This window comes from Dermochelys coriacea, chromosome 14, assembly GCF_009764565.3.
Source record: "Dermochelys coriacea isolate rDerCor1 chromosome 14, rDerCor1.pri.v4, whole genome shotgun sequence".
In the NCBI taxonomy this organism is placed as follows: domain Eukaryota; kingdom Metazoa; phylum Chordata; order Testudines; family Dermochelyidae; genus Dermochelys; species Dermochelys coriacea.
The window spans coordinates 3,403,993-3,426,765 of NC_050081.1; the positions used below are offsets into that span (position 1 = coordinate 3,403,993).

A 22,773-nucleotide genomic window follows, 5' to 3' on the forward strand; every position below is an offset into this window, starting at 1 on the left:
AACCCTTGCCCTGAAGCTGCCTATGAGGTGCCGTGCCCAGGGTCCCATCCTGGTCCATGCCCCACCAGGCAGGGGCTGGGAGATGAACTGAACTCAGCTAATTCACTGGCTCAAAGAGCCACCAGTCATAGCCTTGCTGCTCCACAGCATTTGATTGCAGCTCCCAGCCTGCATCCTTGAGTGAGGCTCCCCCGTCCCCTCTGTATGCCTGGGAAACGTTGCCCTTGGCTTGCCTTCTCGCCACTGCTCCCTGCCCTGCGAGGGCTGCGTGTTATTGGCAGCAGTGCCCTGGCTAATGCCACACGTGGAACGGCTGCCCACGAGCCCCTTTGCCACCCTCCGGGCAAGGGGTGGAGACAGAAAAGCCCGCTTGGGTATCGCCTTGTGTGGCCGCAGGGCTCCTCCTTCTGGTCCCAGCTGTTGGTTCCTGGCTCTGGCATTACAGGGAGGGGCCCACGGGCACATCTCAAACATGGAGCCAATGGCAGTGGAGCCATTTCACCCAACTGACCTGCCCAAGCCCGAGCACTGACTCCAGCACAAAGCCGTTAAGGGACTTGCCCCGGGGAGGGAACCCAGGTGTCTGAAGCCCCAGCGCCATGGGGTAAATACCTGACCACAGTCCCTCCCTCTGAAATGAGGGTTCGACTCCAGCTGCCCAGGGGGATCACAAGCAGCTCCCCAGCCTCTAACAGAGCCGCAAGGCCAGCTAACCTGCCCCACTGCCCAGGGTGCCCAAGTCTCAAGGAGGAAGAGGTTGCAGTCTCTCATGAGCCCTGACTGAGGAGCTCCAGGTGCTAAATAATTCATGGAGCCGCTATTTGCTCAGGTTCCCACTTCCTGCCTGGCAGGAAAATCACTGCAGAGGGGGAAAGACAATCCGGGCAGAAGAAACCTCACCTGACCTTGGGATGTCCTTTACTACCCTCCCTCCCCGAGCTGGCTGGCCCTATCGCCTGCCCCAAGGACACAACATGCAGCCAAGCAGCTGCACCTGCCTGGCACCTCTGGGGCTCCAGTTCAGAACGTGCATAAGAACCGCCAGGGGAATGAGTTTGATAGGTCTCAGCCCCGCTTCCCTGGTCATACACTTGGCTACAGTCTCTGCTCCGCAGAGAGGCACAGCAGGGGAGCTGAAGGTCAGGAGTGAGGGGCTTCAGCAGAGCCGTGGGGATGGGGAGCCCAGGGCAGGATTAAGGAGGAGAATTGGGGAAGGCTGGAGAGGACCCTGCCTCCAAAAAAAAAAAAAAAAAAGCCAACCCGCATTGTCCAGGCTCCGTGGGAAGGGCTGGGACACCCTGTTTCCTTATAACCCATGGCAGGATCCCACCGCTGCCACCTGACTCACCCACATTCCTCCTGCTGCAGCCCAGCCTCTGCGGGGCGGCCCGGGGAGCAGAGGTGCAGGACAGGCGCCGCGTTCGTGGGAATGAGGCCGAGCTGTGCTGGGAAGGGATGTGCTCGGCGGCACCGCGACTCCAACCCACGGAAGGAACAAATCAGGCCGTGGGGCCAGCGCTTCCTGCGGGGGAACAAGACGGCGAAGGCAGGAAGCTCCGTGGGGTTTACAACCGGCCCCGGGAAAACTTAGTTGACTGGATTAATTCCATTAGGGCAAAGCAGGGCCTGTCGGAGGCTGCGGCTCGGCCCCTGGAATGGTGATTTCCCCTCAGCCCCTTGCTCCAGGCACTTGTATCAGCAGGGCGGATTCATTCTGGCCCCCTGAGCTCCAGCCACCTATTTACTGGGTGGGAGCGAGGAGTGAATCCGCCAGGCTCTAACCAATTTCCCCCTCCTCCACCCAACTGGCCTGCAAGACGTCCCCATTCCCTCTCCTACTCTCACTCCCCCCCCGATGACCTACATGTGCAATGTGCCCCCGCCCCTCTGTTCCCCGTCTATACAACCGCAGCTCCCCTCTCCGAGCCGGACAGGGACCGACGACCGCGCCATGTAGGAAAAATCAGCTTTATTCTGCACACACAGTGACCGAAAAAAAGGCCAAAAGTCACCTGAAAAGAAAAAGGGACAGTTCTGCGCTGGGGAAGGGGGAATAACATTTGAGTCAACAGCATGCTGGCTCCAGCATGAGCGCCCCCCTGTGCCCCCTGCACCCCACGTGCCAAAACCCCACTGTGGCTCTGGGTGCAGCTGAGCTCGGTGCTACATACCCAGCCCGGGGGAGGCTGATCCCTGTTCTCGGCGGCACTGGGGTGATCCCGGAACGCCGCTGCTGACACCAATGTGGACTCGCTCCCCCTGGACGCCGGGGCGAATGAGAGCAGAATCTGGCCCTTTGCACGTCAAAGACCAAAGACGGTAGAGGGACTGGCCATGCCCATATCATCCAATATATTTGCTTGCGGGATAGTTTAAAAAACCAAATGATCTCACAGTCCCTGAAGGAAGGCCCTGAGTGCGCTGCTCTCAGAGGCTGGAAAAGAGGCCAAAGGGTTGTTCAGAGGGGGGAGGGGCAGCTGCTGGATCTCTGTCTTTCCCCACTCAGTCTCCTCCTCCCCCCACACCATGGCCTGTTTCTTGCGTCTGATCTCACTCTACGCCAGGAGATCACTCTGCAGCCAGTGGCATGGGAAGTGGATCAGTGCCGTCATCCCCACTTGGCGGATGGGGAAACTGAGGCACAGCAGGAGTCAGGGCTGGGGTGAGAGCTTTGGTGCTGCTGGCTCCCCAGTTTGCATTCTGACCCCAGCCCCACACCCCCCACAGCTCCATGCCTATAGTGGAAGACGGGAGGGATCCTGGGACGGCTGAAGCCAAGAGGAAGCCCTGGGAGGCCACAGCAGGTCTCAGAGTAGCTGGCTGGCGGCGCAGGGTGCTCACAGGGTGAGAGGGGGACATGACCCCAACCCCAGTTCTGCTCCACCTGCACATTCACACTGGTGGCAGCCCACTCGGAGGCTCCCCCACCCCCATGTGAGACTGTGGCCAGCTCCCCACACAGCACACACCCAGCTGCAGCAGCTGCCCCAAGAGTCACCACACATGTGCATGGGGCTCTTGCTGCCATTTCATGGATCCTGCTGCTGGTCCCACTTTGGACCTGGCTGGGGAGACCCCCCACTCTGAGCCCTGGCTGGGGCAGGGGAACAGACAGCAGTTGTTGCAGAAGGGTCAGCCTTTACCGACAGTTTCCATACAGCAGGTCTGTAAGCAAACACCTCTATGGTTTCGCTCTCCAAACCCAGGACAGAGACGTCCAGGAGAAAGCACCACGTGGTCTCCCATGTCAGCTGGGGGGCTTACTGAGAGAACACGTCTCAGAGCCAGGCGGGGACCCAGCCAGAACCTGCGCCAAGACGCGGTGGAGAAGATACCACACGGGCTTTGCAACAGGAAGGATGGACCCCAGGGCAGGGCCTGTGGAGGACGCCAGCCCTGGGACCCAGCTTCTTCCATGCCGGGCTGAATGGGCATGGCTCTAGGGCAGGGAACGCCACGCAGCCCCTGGCGGGCCCCACACCAAGGGCAACAGCCAGGGAGATCTGTGTGGCTCTGTCCCAGACAGGTCCCAGCCGAGACCTGCTCAGCTCGGCTCTCTGCAAGTGGAGGCTCCGTCAGACAGAGGTGCTCGCCCGTCTCCCACGTGAAGCTACTGCCTTCGAAGCCTGCAGCTGCCCTCCAGCCACAGCGACTTGTGGGTGGTTCTCCTGTATCCGGACACCGAGTGGCAGATTGTCCTGGGGCTTCAGGAGGGGACAGGGAGTGAATCGACAGAGCTGGCGGGTACAGTGAGCGCTGCAGCAAAGCTAACGTGGCCCATGCAGCTGAGAGGTGATTCCCACGGGGACGAGGCGCTGGGCAGCACATGCTCACTGCTGCCAGGAGGGTGACCCTGGTGGATTTACAGGAAGGGCCGTTCCCACATTTGGGACCCAACCTCAGCAGCCGCTGGAGCCTCCCAGCCCATAGGCAGCCTGTGTAGTCCAGCCTCCCCAGCAGGAGGATCAATAGCACAGCAGGGTTGAGGGCCAAGCCAGTGTTTAGCAGAGTCTCTGGGTTCCCTTTGGGGACGTCTGGGCGGGGAAGGAGCTGGATTTTCTCTCCTCTTCTGGGCTTAGATCCGGCCTGGCTGGAGGCTCTCGGATCAGTTCCCATTGTTGGCCTTGGCTTGACTGTCCATGGGTGGGGAAGGAGACAGGTTCCCTCTTTGGAGGAAGGGGATTGCCGGTGATTTCTAGAGCTGCAGGAGCCAGGGTGTGCATCTCTACCACCTGCTCTTGCTGTACGGAGAGGGAGCCTACAGCAGAGAGATGGAGATCAGGGTGCAGCCGAGAGACACAGTCGTATCTTAGACCTGGAATTCCCCTAGACATGGCCAAGTTGGAGTCAGCAGGGGTTTGTCCAACGCCTCTCACTTTGTCACATGCCCGAGTCTGGGCCTTGGTTCAAATAAACAAACTGATTGTTCTGACGGTCTAGAAATGAGCCAATTCCTGTCTGGGACAAAGTTTCAGAGGGGTAGCCGTGTTAGTCTGTAACCACAAAAACAACAAGGAGTCCGGTGGCACCTTAAAGACTTATCCCAAATAGATCTGTTAGTCTTTATGGTGCCACCGGACTCCTTGTTGTTTTTGTGGATACAGACTAACATGGCTACCCCTCTGAAACTTTGTCCAGGACAGGTCAGATCCCATCAGAAAGGCAGCGGTAAAAACCCCGCGATTCCGAGGTGGTGGTGGGGAATAGTGTGCTCTGTTTGCACCAGTCCTGACCCTCCACGCAAGGAAACTGGGAAATCTCTTCCCCAGCTGTGGAAGGAGGGTTTTTATTCCCAGACCTGCCTCTGAGGTCCTAGACCCTTCGAATGAAGCATGATCGATTTCCGATCCCTGCAGATTCCCAGGCCAGCTGGAAAGGCTGGAGTTAACAAGAGGATGCAAGGACGATGGGTCCTAGTAGCAATACAATCCCTTGGATTTACATGCAGGAGGCACTTCCACCAGGAGGTCTCCAAACACCTTCACAAGGGGGGGGGGGTCTGTCTAATCCCTATTTAACAGGTGGGGAAACTGAGGCACAGAGCACAACAGTCCCATAGGGAGACCCCTGCTGTAACCACTCGACCATGCTGCTGCAGTGGCACAGCTGCACATTATCACAGACCTGGACGCCCTTGCCATCCTTCTGGGCTGCTGCGTGCCAGCTCTGTGCCGCGTAGGCATCCTCTGCGCGCAGGGTGGAGTTGGCACTGCTGATCACCTGGCTGTTGGCGGTGGCTCGGGGGAGAATGACGTCGTAGCTGCCTTCGGACTGGAAACAGAACAAGTGAGGACAGGGCTGAGATGAGACCTGGCTGGCACTTAGGAGCGGCTCAGCTACCCCTCAGCTTCCCAAGTCTCCTGTGCTTGCCACCCACCCCCACCCTAGTGCCCAGCTCCGTCCCTGCAGGGAGGGGCTCTCCAGGCACTAACAGGGACCATTCAAATCAGCTCTCACAGTCTAGGTAGAAAGTGCACGGCCTGTCCACCCAACTCCCCCATCTGCAATGGGGCCAGGGATGCCCAGGTGGAGAGTCCCAGGTGCAACCCGATCCCAGCCCAACCACATCAGGCTGTGCCCAGTTGCACCCTAATGCGATCGGAATCTGGAGCAGCTCACAGCAAGGTGCTGCGGACCGGCCCCTTGCTCAGCTCACTCCCTTCGCAGGCTGATGCCCCCTGCTGCACCCACCCACATCCCGCCTGGCACAGTCCCGGGAGGGGAGGGGGACTGGGTTTATCTGTCTCATGAGGCAACCCGCCTGTAGCCACAGTGACACTTATAAAATAGGGATGGGCAAACTTTCTGGCCCGAGGGCCACATCTGGATATGGAAATTGTATGACAGGCCATGAATGCTCATGAAATTGGGGGTTGGGATGTGAGAGGGGGTGCGGGCTCTGGGGTGGGGCCAGAAATGAAGAGTTCACAGTACGGGAGGGGGCTCCAGACTGGGGCAGGGGTGCGGGGTGAGGGCTCTGGCTGGGGGTGCGGGCTCTAGGGTGCAGGAGGGTGGGATTGAGGGGTTGGAGGGCAGGAGGAGGATCAGGGCTGGGGCAAGGGGTTAGGGTGCTGGAGGGGGTCAGGGGTGAAGGCTGTGGGTAGCGCTTACCTCAAGCAGCTCCTGGAAGCAGTGGCATGTCCCTCCTCTGGCTCCTACGCGGAGACACTGCCAGGCGGCTCTGTGCACTGTCCCATCCACAGGTGCTGCCCCTGCAGCTCCCATTGGCCCCATTTGCTAGCCAATGGGAGCTGTGGGGATGGCGCTTGGGGCGGAGGCAGTGTACGGAGCCTCCTGACTGCCCCTACACGTAGGAGCTGGAGGGGAGATGTGCCGCTGCTTCCAGGAGCTGTGCAGAGAAACTCCCTGACCCCGCTCCCCAGCAGGAGCTCAAGGACCGGATTAAAATGTCTGAAGGGCCAGATGCGGCCCCCAGGCTGTAGTTTGCCCATCCCTGGGATAAAGCCTCTGCATGAAAGTAAAAGAAGATCCCAGGCGGGGGGATTCTGGGGAACCCCAAAAAGCAAATGCCAATGGCTCCAGGGCACCCGTACCATTTTATTACCGTAGCATAACCGAGATCAGGGCCCACCGTGCCAGGCGGCTGCACAGACACTGGGTGGGAGACGATCCCTGCCCAGATGGCTTCACAGGCTGAACAGGCCAGACAGGCAGATGGTGGGAGGGGAAACCGAGGCACAGAGGGAGGAGCGACTTAACCAAGGCGGCTCAGCAGGCTAGCAGCAGAGCCGGGGATGGAACATACACACCCCTGAGCCCTGCCTATGGATTGTGCTGCCTCGCTTGGCCACAGCCTTGTGTCTTGGCTGGAGAGCAGGGCCTGTGCTGGGACATTATCCCGTCCTGCCCCCAGGGGATACGCAGGCAAGCGACCGCCGGCTGGCTGACGTGGAGAGACCACACACACTCGCGGTCTGACTTACGGGCCCTTTGTGCATCAGAGCCATCTCTGTGGGCTGGAACACGCTCGTCACCAGCTGACCGTTGTACCCGCTATAAGGCGACACCGGTTTCTTGGCTGAAAAGAGAAAAAGCATCAGGCCGCGCTCAGAGGTGGATTAAGATTTATTGGAACTCTGGGCACAAAGAGCATTTGGGCCCCCCACATGCTGCGGGCAGAGGTGCTGGACCAGGGGGCCCATGCCCACCCCTTTAACATAGGCAAAGTTGCCTTGGGCAGGCATGGAGCAGTGGCGGCAGGGGATCTGATCCAGCTTCTTCTCGGGGGGCAGGGACACAGGTCGGGGGATGTTCTTAGGCCATCTGGCCCTCCCATCCAAGGCAGGTGGTGTGTCCAGGGCTCCCAATTGGCAGCTTTTACCACTGCCCAGCTCCAGCTTCTGGCCTGGCCAAGGGGTGGGGGCCCAGGGAAGAGGAGGAGCAGGGCATGGGGACACAGTTCCGGTACCAGTGCCGCACTCCCCCCTTCTACAAGGTTCTGGCACTCCTGGGGCCCCCCAATTGGCCGAGGCTCCTGGGCACAGGACCCATAGGCCCGTGCGTTAATCCGCCACTGCCACACTATAGTGTGCTGAAGGGCGTAGAGAGACTTCTCTCCAGAGGGCAGGGACCTCCTGGCTGGACACCAGCGTAGATGGCTGCGATCTGACACAAGCCCACTGAAATCAATGGGAATTGGGCCCCGAGATCAGTAACCTTTGGATCGGACCCATGTCAAGGGGCTTGACGAAGGTGGAGATGGGATGTGCTGTTTTTCACGCTGCCTTAACAACCTGGCAGCCTTCCAGCGCGGGCAGGTGGCAGCACTCGGGAGGCGACACACAGACTGGTGAGTCATAGAATCACACAAACTTGGGGCTGGAAGGGCCCTTGAGAAATCACCAAGTCCAGCCCCCCATGGCAGGCAAACCTAGACCACTCCAGCCCAGTGCACCAGCTGGCTTTGGCCACTCCACATGCTGGTAGAACCACTTCAGTTAGGGGGTTTACAGTTACACCAGTACAACCCCAAGTGGGGCTGCAGTTACACAGGGGCTCAAGGGGCCTTATACTAGGATATTTTAGGGTTACACGATGGGACTGCCTGCGATAGCAGGAACTGGACTCAGGGACCCACATCTACTCCCATGTTCCTCTCTTATTCCCCAGTGTGTACAGGAATAAGCTATCCTGGTACCAGTACCTGTGTCCCGCTATGACTACGTCCCCACTAGGAGGACTGTACCGCTCTCCTAGACCGGTGTCATTAATGGGGTACAACTTGCGGGCGGAGACCAGCCCTACAAGTCAGAAGGTGGCGGTGAAGCAAGGATCTGTTTATGGCACAGCACCGACAAGCAGGGTTTTAATGAGCTAACTCACAAGAGGTCTTCCCACGGCGGACGAGCAGCTGGGGGCTGGAGGCAAGGTTTGCTTGGCCTCAGTCCCAGCAGCAATTAAGTCACACGCAGTCTTAGCCAATCAGCGCCAGTCCATGTTATTTATGCGCAAGCAATGGTTTGTTATCGTAGGGTCACTTGGGAGCTCTGGCCTGCGCACTCTGGCTGGTTGGGGGCGCTGTGCATGCATGGGAAACACAAGCGTGTTATTGTAGGGTGGCTTGCGAGCCCTCAGTTACATGTGCTGCTTTGTTCTCGCCTGGCTTCTCGATGGAGCTGGGTCACTGCCCAGGTTTGTTATTGCAGGGTCTCCTGGACGCTGCTGGGCTTAGCAGGGGGGAGGCCAGAAGGAATAGCAGCTACACATTCTTGTAGGGGAGGAAAAGCCCATGAAGAACGCCGTGCTCTTGGCAACGGGTTGGGCTCCCCCAGCATTAAGTGTCCCAGGCCAGCAAATGCAGCCTGTGTGTGTTTTCCGGAACGACAACAATTGAAGCCATTCTTTCAAACCGGTCCAGGTTGGTAATGAGCAGATATCTGGCTGTTCCCTCACCAGATCCAAGCGCACAGGTGGTCTCTGTCCAGGTCCTGCTGGATGGACTGTGTCACAACAAACCTTCCCACCGGCAGGCTGCCTGGCTGACAACTCCCTCCCAGGAGCCACGCTCTGTGCTCCACAAAGGGGTGTTTGTATTGGAGCAACTGGGGGGCCCCCCATCAGCATCAGGGCTCCACGGTGCTGGGCGCTGCACGCACACAGGGCCCTGCTGCAGAGAGCTCGCCGCCTAACACACCAAGACACTACCTGAGTGTAAGAGGCAATAGGGGGGTGAGGCAGCCGGAGGGGGGCAGGGAGACACAGGCAGCTGCCACGGGCACAGCCTGGAGCTGCGGATTCACACAGTGGGTTTAATTAGAGGACATAAACAAACAAGTTTGATCTCAGCCCTCCCTCCAGGCACTGGCCCCGCCACCCTCTGTTGGGGTGACATCAGACAGATGGGTATAATGCCATACATAAACCTTCCCGTGCACGGGGGGCGGTGGCCTCCAGGTCCCTGCCGAAGCCACGGCTCACAGCACGCTCTGTCATCATCATCAGCCCCAACACCACCTCCCTTGCCCCGTCCCAAAGATTTGGCTGAATGGAGATGGCGGGAAGTCCCTAGATGGAAGCCGTCCTGTGTCACAAAGGGCTCAATCTTGCCCGGAACCGAGCTTCCCCAAGAGGTGCTATGCAGCCAGCTCCCACGGAAGTCAAGCTGGGGGGAGGCTGCTCAGCACCATGCAGGGTTGGGCTCAGGGAACAGCTTGCAGGGAGGTCCCCGGACCCTCCGAAAGACTCAGAGGCTGGGCTCCCTTAGGACGGTGCTGTCGGGCAGGTCAAGGAACGCACTTCTGTGTGTATGAGCACGTGTGCACATGAAGGACGGACCCCCAAGTCATCTTGAATTTGCCGTGACAGGGAACCAGCACCCCAGCGCAAACCCCATCTGCAGAGAGACATATGATCACCCAGAGCCACAGCTGCCTCTCTGCCCACTATGCCTACGGCCCCCTTGGCCAGGGGCTCTCCTGCCTACCTGAGGATGGTTCATCCATGGAGAAGGCCTTGTTCTCCACAAACATGCTCTGGGACTTCTGTTCCTTCAAGATGGTCTCGTAGCCCACGCCCCTGGTTGGGTACATGTTGTCCTCGTAGGTCTGCTCTGGGCCCAGCCGTGTCACGTGGGAGACCTCAGGGATGATGTAGAAGAAGACAAAGACGCAGGCATTGGCCACCAGAGCGATGGCCAGCGTGGGGTCGTCCCAGGCCTGGCCCCCCCTCTGCTGGTTCCCGTAGAGGTACATGATGATCCAGACCACCCAGATGGTCATAGACAGGAAGGTGGTGAGGAGGATGAAGACAACATGCTTCCTCCAGTGCTTGTAGCGGCCGCACAGGGCGGGCCAGGAGGTGGCGAAGGCGGCCAGCAGAAGGAACATGACGAAGATGAGCGCCATGACGAAGTCCTCATTGGCCACGGCGCAGGGGTCCTGGGAGGGGCTATTGCTCCTCACCAGGGTGATGAGCAACCACTCGGTGTTGATGATCACCTCCACCAGGGCCAGCAGCAGGGCCACGCCAAAGGTCACCCAGCCCTGCAGCCCATGGTTCCTCTTGGCCAGGAAGTTAAGGGTGAGGGCATGGGCCACCAGACAGGAGAAGCAGATCCCAAAGAGTACCCCGAAGAGGAAGCGCCGCGAGGCGCAGGTGGAGAAGTCCTGCTTGACGATGAAGCCGAAGGTCAGGCAGAAGAGGCCGAATGTGCCCAGAAGGAAGAACGCCTGCGTCCCCACCAGGCTCTTCTTCCTGGGGTCCTGCACGAAGGGCAGGCTGGCCACCAGGATGATGGTGAGCACAAAGCTGCTCACTGCCCCAAGGCTAGCAACTGCCTCCAGCACGATGCCCCAGGCTGCTGACAGGTCGCAGAGGTTATAGTACAGCGAGGGCAGGTCTGTGCCGCACCCAGACGGAGGGGCTTCCTGAGCTTGGCACCCGGAGAGAAGGCTCAGTGGGAGCCACACAGACATCAGCAGCAACCAGGGCGTGGCCATCCTGGGCTGTCACGAAGGCACCGGGCGGGGTTCCCAAGGAGCCTGTAAAAATTGGACAGATGGAGAAACGAGGTTGGTAACCTGAGAAAACAATTCCTCAGCCCTAGAGGTCGGGACTCCCTAGGGGCGTGGGCCTGGGAGCCGGGCTGGAATCTCACCAGCTCGCTGCTGCCGACGCGGGCCCCGGGCTGCTGCTCAGCCTTTCACCACAGCCTGCTGCGAGTTTCCCAGGCTCTCGGGCGATCGTTCCCTCTACCTGCCAGCAGCACCTGGCTCCTCCAGGCACTGAGCCCCGGCCTCCCTCATGGCACGTAGCACTTGCTGTGCTATCTCTAGCGTGTCCTGCAGGCCCAGGCCAAGAACCACCCGACTGCAGCTTCCCTTCAAACTGCCTCAGCCCTTCCTGCCCAAATAGTTCGCTCTTCTCTGCCACTTGGTCTGTTTTTGGCAGACTCTGTAGCCTCGGGATTCACTCACTCTCCCACCTCGATCCCCGCCTCACATTCCCCGCTCCACCCCACCCTGTCCCTGCAATGTCACCGCAGTACTCTTCAGAATCAAGAGCCGTGACTTTAATACAATTGGCTACTTTGCCACCCTTCCCCTCCCGTCCCACTGGAAGTTACAGCCAGCTGGAATGCTACGGTGGCCGGTTTGCACCACCTAGTTAAGGCTCCCTGGGTTTGCACCTCGCCTCTCCTGGATGTGACTTGGCAACATCCAGCCTCCAAAGCTAAGTAGGGCTGGCCCAGGCCGGTGCTTGGCTAGGAGACGCACCGTGCCCTAGGGGGAGAGTCAGTGGAGAACCCAGGTACGAGGAGCGCTGAAGCGCAGTTGTTTGGGTGAGATCACTTGTGATCACTGAAGATCACACAGCCTGGATGTCCTGGCCAAATTCCAGTCTAGGGGATTGCATCCTTCCTAAATCCCCCCCTCCAACCTGCCGATCCAACAGGATGTGGCTTCGTGTCCTAAATGGTCCGAAGGGCTGCAGTGCATTGTTCAACGGCTGCTCTGGCTCCTCTCCAGAGGTGGCTGTGAACGATGGATTCATTCTTGTCTGTACAGACTCGAGAGGCTGCAACACCAGCTTTCCCTGGAGAGGTGTGTTATCGTACGGAGGGAGGGATGTTGCTTTATCCTCTCGCAGAAAGAGGATGAATCCAAGGCCCCAAAGAGAGACAGTGGCAAATCCAGGACCAGAGTGCTCGGGAGATCCTGGTTCCCAGGCTTGTGCTCTGACTGGTTCACCATCAGGACACACAGGGAAGTACTGGGGAAACGGACTGATCTGTCCCTTCCCCAGCCTTCAGCTACGGAGCCTTTCCTATTAGGGAGAAATAGGAGCCGCACTTAACCCTTTACACCACAGGACAGAAAGATCCCTTCACTTTCACTTGTTTCCTAGCAGGCCAAACCCAGGCCTGGGGTAAATCATGGGCCTTGCCCCGGCTTATATCAATGTTTGTCCCATGTACGGCAGCCTGGCATAGAATTTCCTACGGCTCAGCTACCTTCCCCTCCAGGAGCTGGTTTGGCTCAGTCTAGGCTGGTGCCATTTTTCTCCAGACCTTTACAAGCAGCATGTTGTGTTGTGGGGGCGGTGGCAGGGGCAGGGAGCAAGGCCAGAGCCTTGTGGGAGAAGGATCTGGCCTAGAGAACAGGGCATGTGGTTACTACTGGGTTCCACGCGGGCTGGTTTCAGCCCCAGGTCTGGGCAGAAAGGCCCCTATTCCTGCTTCCACCCTGCACGCAGCCCACAGGGAGATTTTCTTACTCCTCCCAAGCCCCTTTCTCCACTAGCTGGTTCTTCATTCCACCCATCCCCGTTCCTCTCTCCCCTGCTCTGCATGGAGGACACTAAGAGCAAGTCACAAAGCACAAACCAGCCACGAGCAAACGTCTCTGAGGTTTCACAGCAGAATCGAGCCACAGACCATGTGCGGTGCAACAAGCCTAACCCAGGCTCTGTGGGCAGCCCCCACTGCCCCCAGCCTCTCCAGTTCCAGGCCCCTCGCTCTCACACAGGAGCCAGACAGCATTTCTGTCTCCCACCACCTCCCCAGGGGTCTGGCTATGGCCATGGCTTCCATCCTGGATTGCCAGGGTCTGGCCATGGGGGTGGGGTGCATGTGTATATGACAGAGGAAAGATGGGGAGAAGAGAACCATGTCCCCTGCTCTCTCCGTGCCTACTGGGACAGAGCCAAGGCCTCTCTTCCCACAGCACTTCCCTTCTCATTGCATGTCTGTGTCACTCCGCTCCTGATACAGCTGGGGAAACTGAGGATAAGCCACTCACTCAAGTCACACAACAAGTCTGTGGGAATAGAACCCAGGAGTCCTGACTTCCATCCCCCCTCCCTCACCGCTCTAACCGACTAGCCCCCACTCCCCTCCCAGAGCCAGGGCAAGAACCCAGGAGTCCTGGCTTCCAGCTCCCTCCGCTCTAACCACAAAACACAGTGGTCCCTCTCTGAGCTATGAATAGAGCTCAGGAGCCCTGAGCCCCAACCCCCGGCTCTAACCCACTAACCCCCACTTTCCTCCCAGAGCCGGGGGATAGAACCCAGGAGTCCTGGCTCCCAGCCCCCCCCCACTAGCCCCCACTCTCCTCCCAGAGCCGGGGATAGAACCCAGGAGTCCTGACTCCCAGCCCCCCCCCCTCCACTAGCCCCCACTCTCCTCCCAGAGCCGGGGATAGAACCCAGGAGTCCTGACTCCCAGCCCCCCCACTAGCCCCCACTCTCCTCCCAGAGCCGGGGATAGAACCCAGGAGTCCTGACTCCCAGCCCCCCCCACGAGCCCCCACTCTCCTCCCAAAGCCTCCCCCTTGTGCCCCAGAGGACGGCCCCAGCCCCCCCGCTTTCCCAGGCCCCCACACCGAGGCAAGGGACTGTCCCAAGCACGCCCAGGCGGCCCCCGCCCGTCCGGGTCCGCGGGACGGGGGGCAGGAGGTTGCTCGCTTCCAGCGGGGCAACTTGCCCCCATTATTCGTAGCCGCCCCGCCAGCCGCTCGCCCCGGAGAACTCACGCCCGGGGATCCGGAGCCGGAGCCGGAGCCGGGCTCTCCCCGCTTCCCCCCCGGGGGGGGTCCACGAGCCTCCGCTCCCGGGTCCTCCGCACCCCACGGCGAGGGGCGCTCGGGGCCGCGGCTCCCTCGGCTCCGGCTGGGGCGGGCGGGCTGCTGAGCCCCGGAGCCTGCCAACTTCTGCCGCCCAGCGGCGCCGCGGGGCGGCCGGGCTCCTACCTGGGCGGCGATCCCGGCGTGCGCGGAGCCGGGACTGGCGGCCCGGCCCGGCCCGGCCCTTCGGGGGAAGCGGCCCCGCGCGGCGCGCACCGCCCGGGCCCCCCTCGCCGGCCGGCGGGGCCGGGGGCTGCTCGGAGCGCGCCCGCTCCGCTTGCCCAGCCCCCGAGCCCAGCCGCTCCTGCCCTCGGCCCAAACTTCCCGGCTGCAGCCCCCCACCCGCCAGCCAGCGCAAGCCCCGGGGCAAGGGGCTCCCCCTACCCTGAGCGCGGGTCCGGGGGCTGCCTGCGCCCCTGCCGGGCTGTGGGTGCTTCGGGATCTCCCCCACTCCGCGCCTCCCGCTCCGGCCCTCGCCCACCTCCCTCCGGCGCCCACCTCCCCGGCTTCCCCCGGTGTTGGCCACGTCACAGCTGATCAGCCCGGCCTGGGGCGGCCTCGCCCCCCCCCCAAGGGGTTTGTCTCTGGCGGGGAGGCCAGAACCTTCAAACGCCGCCTCCCAGCGGATCCAAAGTTTCGGGGCATGCTCTGGACATACAGCAGGGGAACCCGGGGGGGGGGGGTCGGAAACCCGCAAGAAGGCAAATGGGGAGCCCCCCCCTCCAAGCATTTGTCTAGCACCGCCACAGCTAGGTCCTTCCCTCGGAACAACGCCCCCCCTGCTCTTCCGCCCAGTGTTGACGCCTTGAAGGAGAGAACAGGGCATGGGAACCTGCAAACTGCCCCAGCACGGGGTGACAATAGGGGACCCTGGCACGAGGGATGGGGGAAGCCGTTGGTGTGTGTGTGTGGGGGGGACAATCGGGGGCCCTGCTATGGGAGGAGGGGGAATGGGGGCACACACACAACCCCTGGCACCAGAGAGATAGGAGGAGTTGCAGAGAGTCCCTGAAATAGAAGGGTAGGGGAGAGACATATACAGTGGGGGAATGGAGGGAGCTGTGGGTGCTGAGCTCCCCCCGACAGAGCCCAGCTGTATCACGCTGGGCACCCACAACCAGAAAGCGTCAGCCTCCCCTACTGTCCTAGCCCCTCTCCTTTGGCTCTCTCCCTTTGCTCTGTAATCCATGGGAAACTGCAAACCTAAAGCCATGAACGTCCTCACTGCCCATCCTTTTTATAGGTCCTACAAAAACCCTTCTTTGCCCCCCCCCACAGACTGCAGCAGATGTTTACTCCAGCTATCTGCAGGCCAGCGCTGACATCGCAGTGAGGATGATGCACAAATGGCCCAGAGAGATGCTGTGTAAACTTTCATCTGGGATGGCAAAGGGGCCGTACAAACTGTACTCTTGGAATGCAGCTGCCTCTGGGGTGGAGGGCAGCAGCTATACGACTGCTGGACAGCACATCACTGGGCAAGGGTTAGCAAGGGGCTGGCTTGGCTCTGACCCCCAACTGCTCTCTCTGGGGAGGGCTGTGGGTACGAGCTGCAGCGACTAGGATGCAGGGGCAGCATCTGAGAAACCCCGGGGGCCCCCATGGCTCCTGATCGCAGGGGGGAGGCCCCAGCCCTGCCCTCACCTACGTGTGTGTGGGGGGGCTCCTACTGAACGGAGTGGAGCTGAAGGCAGAACTGAGCCCCCAGCGTTGACCCCACTTGGCCAGTGCCCGCATTGCCCTGTGGGGTGGGGACAATGCAGCTGGGGCCTCAGAGGCGATTCACCCCTCTCCCTCGGCTCCTGGGGCACAAGGGGGTGGCTCAGTGGGACTCCAGGGACTTCACACAGGAGGGTCCCAGTCCTGCAAGAGTCTCCTGCTTCCCCCTTAAAGGCCTCTAAGCGAAGAGGGACCGGTCAGCAGCTGGGGGTGGGGGAGGCTGCCTGGGAAGATATAGGTTCCCCAGCATTGATAAACCACTCAGCCCACATGTTTGCACTCCTGACCCAGAGGCGCTGACCCCCAGGGCCACGGCTTCCACATCCCTGCCAGCCTGGGTCCTGGTGAACCTCTCATCTTAGCTATTGCCCTTTGCTCTGTCCCCGCTGTCTACGGAGCCACCATGCAGTATCTGGCATGCCGGGGAGGGTGAGATTCCTACAGGAGGTGAGAGAAGGGATGTGCTGGGGGGTCCTGGGAATGGGGTGTGTTGGGGGGGCAGTAGGTACTAAGCAGGACATGTGCTTGGCTAACATGCAGACAAAGCCCCCACAGGCCTGGTGTAATGAATGTGACAATACAGGAGCTAATGGGGATGTGGGGGTAATAGAGAGGAAATAATGTCCAATCCCACATTAGCTCAGATGTCACCCACATACTCATGCGGCGATGCACAGGAGCAGGTGTGTCCCACGCTGGGCTACCAGGAGGGCACAGAAGGCCAGGTAACAAGTGCAGCTCCCTGCAATGGCCTGGGTGATCTGAGTGTGGACACAGGTCCGGTGGGTCCATGGCAGGAGGAAGCGTTCACCACATCATTTGTTTGAATGCAGATAGTGAGGGGCTGAGGGGCTCAGGGATTGGGAACAGATTGAAAGGCCTTTCACATCAGGCTAAGGCACTCACGTCTATCTGTTGTTCCCAACTGGTGACTGTTGGGTGCAATGAGCTGTTGGGGTCTCAGCCCAGTTTCATATCACAGATAAACTACAGCTCAGTTGGTACTGATTGGAGAGCACAGGAGCTAAGGGGTGAATGGAGGCTGCACTCCTCTCTCACCCACACAGGGTGAACGCTGGCAGGGGGCAGCGCATGGTGAAAGCTCGGCCTGTGGCTGCCCAGGGCTCAGAGACATCAGACTCCTGAGAATCAGGCACCTTCCTCCTGCAACAAATTATTCAAGTGGAAAAGCAGGATAATTGAAAAAGTCTACGTGTTGGTGTAACATGTTTGTAAAGTATGGGCAAAGTCCTCGCTCACAGTGAGCCACCTGGAGGACAAAAGCCTACTACTGCTACGTTTTAATGGAGTTACCCTGATGGCTCAGGTGGTAGTAGACTCTGTGCTTCCCGGTGGAAAGTCTCAGGTTCAAACCCTGCTGATGATCCCAGCTAGGGAGTGTAACAAAGCTGCCATGTGAATGGGAACACCCCCAGCTCTCAGATGCCTGGGAGAGGCTGGAGACTGGTAGCCAATGTGTGCATTGAGCAGCAGAAGCTGACATCCTAGCCAGCTGTGCATGCAGCCTCCACTTACCGGGCTGTGAGTGAAAAGGCCCAAGAGACCCCAGGCAGAGCCCTTTGCCACTGTCACAAGAGGCTGGGGGGCTCCTAGGAGCTGGGAAATGCTTGTATGGAAAATGTCACGTGACTGTGGAGAGCCTTTGGCAGGGTGCAGGTATAATTAGAAAACCGGCCTTGGCAGCTGGTAGCAATCTGCAGCGAGAGGCCAATCCAGGAAGAGCTCCTGGAGTGGGAAGAAAAGCCCGTTGTTTAAGAAAAGAGGAAGGTTTTCAAAGCTAGTACTGCTCTGCCCTGCAGTTAGCTGGGTCAGTGGTGCACGCTTAACCCCAGGGGAAGGGAGCTGGAAGCCAGATCCACGCGAGGAAAGGACCCGCGGCAGCAGAACCCAAACAACCCGAGCGCTCCCAGTCCCACACGGATGAGCCCCTGTGGAACAGGCGGCAGGTGGGGTGGGCTGGGCCGGGGAAGTCCAGGGAGTCAAGGCTCAGCCGTGGTAGGCTGCATGGTCAGATGCCCACTGCTGCACAGGATGTGGTAAACCATCACTGCTGCTATTTCAGGAGAGTGAGGCATGAGGGTGAAGGATTCAGCTGAAATTTCAACCCTACTATGGCAGTTTCTGCTTCCCCCCAGGGTTAGAAAATGGCAACGTACACACACACATACACACACACCCTCCCTCCCCTTCCCTATAATCCCTTTAAATTGAGACCATTTGGCCAAGCAGAAAGTTGTGCTCAGTTCTCCTTGAAATCCCTTAATCTTCGGCGCTGTATTAGATTTCAAAATACGACTCACTCTCCCGTGGTGCGCTTTGGTTTGGTTTTGTTTTAAACAAGGTTTTGCTTTTAAACAGGGCTTGAAATGCCTTTGCCTCCCACAACTGCCAGGACTCCGGTCACAGACTGGCTAATGCAGGCGAGAAAGCAGAAACTGGAATTCAACTCGGCCCCCAGCTATGCCCCCATAAAAGCCATCTAGGAATTCACATGCGTCCCCAGGTATAGCAGAGTAGGACGAGTGGTGAGAGCCAGGGGAGAACTGGGCTCGATTCCCAGCGGCACTAGATGTCCTATAGGATCTTGGGGAAGGCCCCTCTCGGCCTCAGTTTCCCCATCTGTAAATGGGGGGACGCTCCCCTACTTCACTGGGGGAGGGGGACTGGGAGGATTAGTCCGTTCATGAACGCAGGGTGCTCAGACACTAGAGGATGGGAGCAGGGCATGGAGATGCCAATCAATAAATAAGGTGAATCAAGCCGTTATGCCAGCGGCCGTGAGAATCAGCAGAGATGGTATTGCCAACAGCCCTGCCCATCCCCAGCTCGACCACTCATGGTGTCAGGGGCTTTGCTGTTGGCGCAGGGCAGGCCCAGACCGGACCAGGGTGCAGAGGGGGTGGAGAATCCAGGAGCGTGGCCCCCACAATACCTGGAGCCCCCAGGGCCTGCACTTGTCACTGCCCAGAACAGGGCGGGGCTGGATTTGGGGAACGGCAGAACCTGCCCCTGAACAGGGACCCCTGAGTCATGTGGGGAGGCTGCTCCCCTCAGCCGGTGGGGCAGTCCCCATGGGGCTGCTTGTGGGTGGATCGGAGGGCTGGGCGGAAGGGAAGACTGAGAGGGTTTGTGGGGAGAGCGAGGGAATCCATCCATCCCGCCAAATAACCTTGCTGGGGCCCCGCGTGTCCAGCCCTGGCCTAGGGAGCCAGCCCAGGGGTGGTAGGCGGCTGGGTAGCCGCATCTCCTCCCCCAAACTGAACTCCCTCCCCCCTGCCCCGGCGCCTTGGTGCGGCCCCATGTTGCCCTTGGCGTTGAGTGAAGCTTTTGCCCAGTCTGGCGGCTGCTGCCTCTGCAGAAGGGTTTTGTCCTTGGCTAACAACAACAAACAGTGCAAGCTGGCCCGGCTCCCCTCTCCTGCCGGCCGTAAGTGCTGACCCATCAGTCCGGCCCCGGCTAGCGCCACACGCGGCTTCCTGAAGGCTGTTTCCTTCCGCAGCCCGGAGCCTGGGTTTATTTTGCCAGAGGCTGACTCAGCCCTGCACCTGACACTTGGCCCGCTGGCACCGGCGCCCCCCGGCCTGTAAATTCTGGCCAGGGCTGTGCGTGGCAGCCCTCCGTCTCCTCTCGCCGATGGGGGCGAACAGATGGCTGTTGAGAGGGGCTGAGCGCCGAGCCAGGCTGTGCACTGAGAGATTGACCTGCAGCCAAAGTCTAACAGCTCCTACCCACTGGACAAAGGTCAAGCCGTACATGGTGCCGCTGCACAGAGACCGTGTCTAGGCTCCTCCGTGCCTTCCTCCTGCTGCTATCGCAGGGGAGGCTTCACACCGCATCTCTGGCAATTCACAACCTTCCTAACATGCAGGCCACCATTTGTATAGGTCCTACATAAACTGTCACCCGATTCTTCCTGCTGAGCCCAGCCATCTGCAGGTCAGTGCTGACATCACCAGCAACAATAACACACAAAGAGATGCAAATAAACTGGAACTATTGCCTAGCACCACGGGCTTTGGTTGGTTGCAGGATCAGGCCCTAATAAGGAAATAATTTCCTTTCACTCTGCTAGGAAGGAGAGAGAAAAGATTCACTGCTAAGTCAAAATTGGTTGCTGGGTTTCTTTGCAGGCTAAACTTTCCTCTCTAGTCATGCTGGTTTTGGTTTATATCTAGCATAGAAAATCAGCCAGCATATTCAGGTTTCCTGGCTCTTATCGGCTTGGGTCATCACTCCATTGTTATTTAAACAATTCCTTTGTTTGTTTTAAGTAAGCAGAAAGACTCACCTTCAGGGGAAGGTTATAACACTTTACTTTGAACGATGAGTGGCCCATTGCTTACATTGTGGATTGCTGGACACATTCCTGTCTCAGCTGGGCCTGTCCAGAAATCAGCCCCTCAGTGAAAATGCACAAGGTTTGCAGATTTTCATTTTCCTCTTGCAAAAACATAACTTAGTTGCTAAAACAAAGGGCGGGGGAGTTTTTCCCCACAGGGTGAATTGGGCAAAATTCAGAGTTATTATGTGTCCTACAGGAGCACCCAACTGAGAGCAGGGCCCCACTGCAAAGGCATGGAAGGAGAACCAGTCCCTGCGCCAAAGAGCTTACAGTCTAAACACACAAAAGGGCGAAAAAACAGAGAAAAAGTGGTGTGGCCAAGGTCACCCAGCAGGGGGGTGGCAGAGTCAGGAGTAGAACCCAGGTCTCATGAGCACCAGGCCAGGGCCTGAGCCACTGCTCCTGCTGCCCCAATGCTTATCAAAAGATCCCACACACACTACAGCATCCCATAGCAAGCCCCCAGACTCTCCATTGCCATTTGCAGCTTGTTGGCTTAAAGCAGCTGTATTCATAAAGATGCATCCCCCCACACACCCTTCACCAGCACCTCGACCTGCACACCTGACTCACCCCAGCCTGCCCAGGCCTGGCATGGTGCAGAACTGGACACAGCGCTAGTAAATCCTCTGGAAATGTTTATGAGATGTGGTTACTTTGAGCGGGCAGTGGGCAGGCACCTCCTCGCAGCTTTTAATAGCGAGCTAATCTCTTCACAAATGTCCCTCAAATGCCAAAATTAATGGGCCGATCACCTGACAAATATCACTGGTTCAGTCCAGGGCATTCCCCCCCCAGCTCTCGCCCAGTTATATGAGCGTGAACAAGGGACAGGGCCGATTCTCAGACCATGCAAAGCAGCGTCGCACCGTCGGCTTCAGCGAAGTGTCTCAACCAGGGGTGCGAGCAGCAAGGCAAAAGCCAATGTCCCTGTATCCAGCCTGGATCGATGTGCCGTGAGTGGCCCGTGAGGGGATCCTGGCTCGCTGCCTGGCTACAGTGGGCTGAGCAAATCTTGGCTGGGTTCCTAGCAGATGAATGTCCTCAGCGCAAGTGGCACGACTTGACCCACCCCACAGTGGTGGGCCCAGCAGAGAGGGGAGGACTGGCTGGGCTCTGGAGACAGAACTCCCTGCTTGACCCCAGATCAAGGCTGAGTTCGAGGCACATTGCTGGGGGCAGCTTTGCCTGACATCCCGCTCCGCTCCACCCTCCTTGGGGGTACAGGAAGGATGTCAGCACTGGGTGCAGGACCATGGGGCAGAGAGGGAAGGTCGTTGGGTTAGATGCTGCTCTCACCGGTGCAAAGCCCCTCCGAAGTCAGTGTGCGAGCTGAGACACCCTTGTCTCTGATGGGTGCACCGCCAACCCCTGGCTCTGGTAGCCTCCTGTGGGCCAGGGCAGCCTGAGAGGAGAGCAGATGGCACACAAAGCTCTGGATGGAGACTATGGACCTGTTACGCCGACGGCTGCAGCACTGGGGTGGGGCTCCAGCTTCCCCCCGAAGGCTATGGAGGATAACGGCTAAGTCATGCCTTTGGTGAAAGGTAACAGGACTGGGTTAGGCGGGTCAGCAGGCCCCCTCTGCCCCGGGCATGCCATGCTGCAGATGCCCAGGGGCTCTGACAAAAGCACACATCGCCTTGTGTGTCCGGGTTTCTCCCACGGCTGGCCCGGTGGGGTGTGGCGGCTCACGGCAACCCCTTGTGCCAGCAGGACTCCCAGGGTGCCGAACTGCATGGTTGATGCAGACTGAGCGTGGGAAGCATGGTCTGGCTTTGGGAATTACTCAGCGGAATTACGCTAAGGATCTTAAAGACGACTTAGGATAGGAAAGTGGGGCAGACAATCCTGGCGCGCTGCAGGGCTGAGCCCACGGAGATGGGGGTGGGGATGGGGGTGGGCGGCAGGTGAGCTGCTCCGTACGAACCAAAACGCAGCCATTCCCAGTTCCCTCCCGCACAGTCACAGCCCAGAGGGGCCAGGGCAAGATCCATCAGCTATGCTTCGTGACAAAGGCCATCCTGGGCTCAGCTCCGAGACAGGAGCCCTGCAGTGGCACCAAGAAACAGTGCCCCGATCCCACACTTACTCCAGCGTAACCCCCCGATGGCAGGAGAGAAGGGTCGAGTGCGTAGAGCCCACTCCGCTCAGTCCCCCCTCCCCACCCCCCAGCTGTAAAACAGGGATAACTGCACGGCCCTGGCGCACAGCGATGTGTGAGGATAGATACATTAAAGACTGTCAGGTGCCCAGATACCACCATGATGGGAGCCTAAAAGTACCTACAATACGTGCATCCATGGTGTTCCTCTTGGCTTCATGCTGGCACAGCAGGGACCGGGCCTGGGCTAGCATCCACCTCTGGATTAAATATACAGGGGAAAAAAATCAAAGCAATAATCATACGCAGTGTGTAAAGAATTCTATCCATGCGGCTCAATGCCTTCACAACAGCCGGCTCCCTGCAGCAGGGGAGGCTTCTATCCCCCTTTCACAGAAGGGGAAACTGAGGCACAGAACAGCGAGGAGGGATTAGCGCTCTCGGGACAGGACCCATCTAGGTCCAACACTGAAGAACGCTGTCTTTGCAGCCCCACCTCCCACGGA

The 22,773-nt window shown here is 59.1% G+C and overlaps 1 protein-coding gene across 12 annotated transcripts; it reads right to left on the reverse strand.

The window, feature by feature from the left end:
* Positions 1 to 1,949: 1,949 nt before the first annotated feature.
* Positions 1,950 to 14,747, reverse strand: GPRC5C (G protein-coupled receptor class C group 5 member C). 12 transcript variants are annotated; one of them, XM_038372390.2, is made up of 5 exons: positions 14,580 to 14,747; positions 9,944 to 11,000; positions 6,945 to 7,039; positions 5,125 to 5,271; positions 1,950 to 4,258 (listed from the first exon to the last, which is right to left on the reverse strand). In XM_038372390.2, exons 2-5 carry the CDS (start codon positions 10,956 to 10,958, stop codon positions 4,226 to 4,228), a joined length of 1,290 nt encoding a protein of 429 aa, XP_038228318.1. In that variant the 5' UTR covers positions 10,959 to 11,000; positions 14,580 to 14,747; the 3' UTR covers positions 1,950 to 4,225. The 12 variants fall into 12 exon arrangements, with proteins under 12 accessions (XP_038228318.1, XP_038228315.1, XP_043352415.1 ...); XM_038372387.2 differs by having other exon boundaries at positions 14,466 to 14,593; XM_043496480.1 differs by having other exon boundaries at positions 1,950 to 4,454; positions 14,466 to 14,593.
* Positions 14,748 to 22,773: the final 8,026 nt, after the last annotated feature.

Bases quoted from the DNA above. Each gene is read 5' to 3' on its own strand.
- GPRC5C (XM_038372390.2), bottom strand. From the start codon at position 10,958: ATGGCCACGCCCTGGTTGCTGCTGATGTCTGTGTGGCTCCCACTGAGC. The intron at 5,272-6,944 runs GTAAGTCAGACC...TTCTGTTTCCAG, and splicing joins CTCTGATGCACAAAGGGCCC to TCCGAAGGCAGCTACGACGT. The intron at 4,259-5,124 runs GTCTGTGATAAT...TCTCTGCTGTAG, and splicing joins AGGATGGCAAGGGCGTCCAG to GCTCCCTCTCCGTACAGCAA.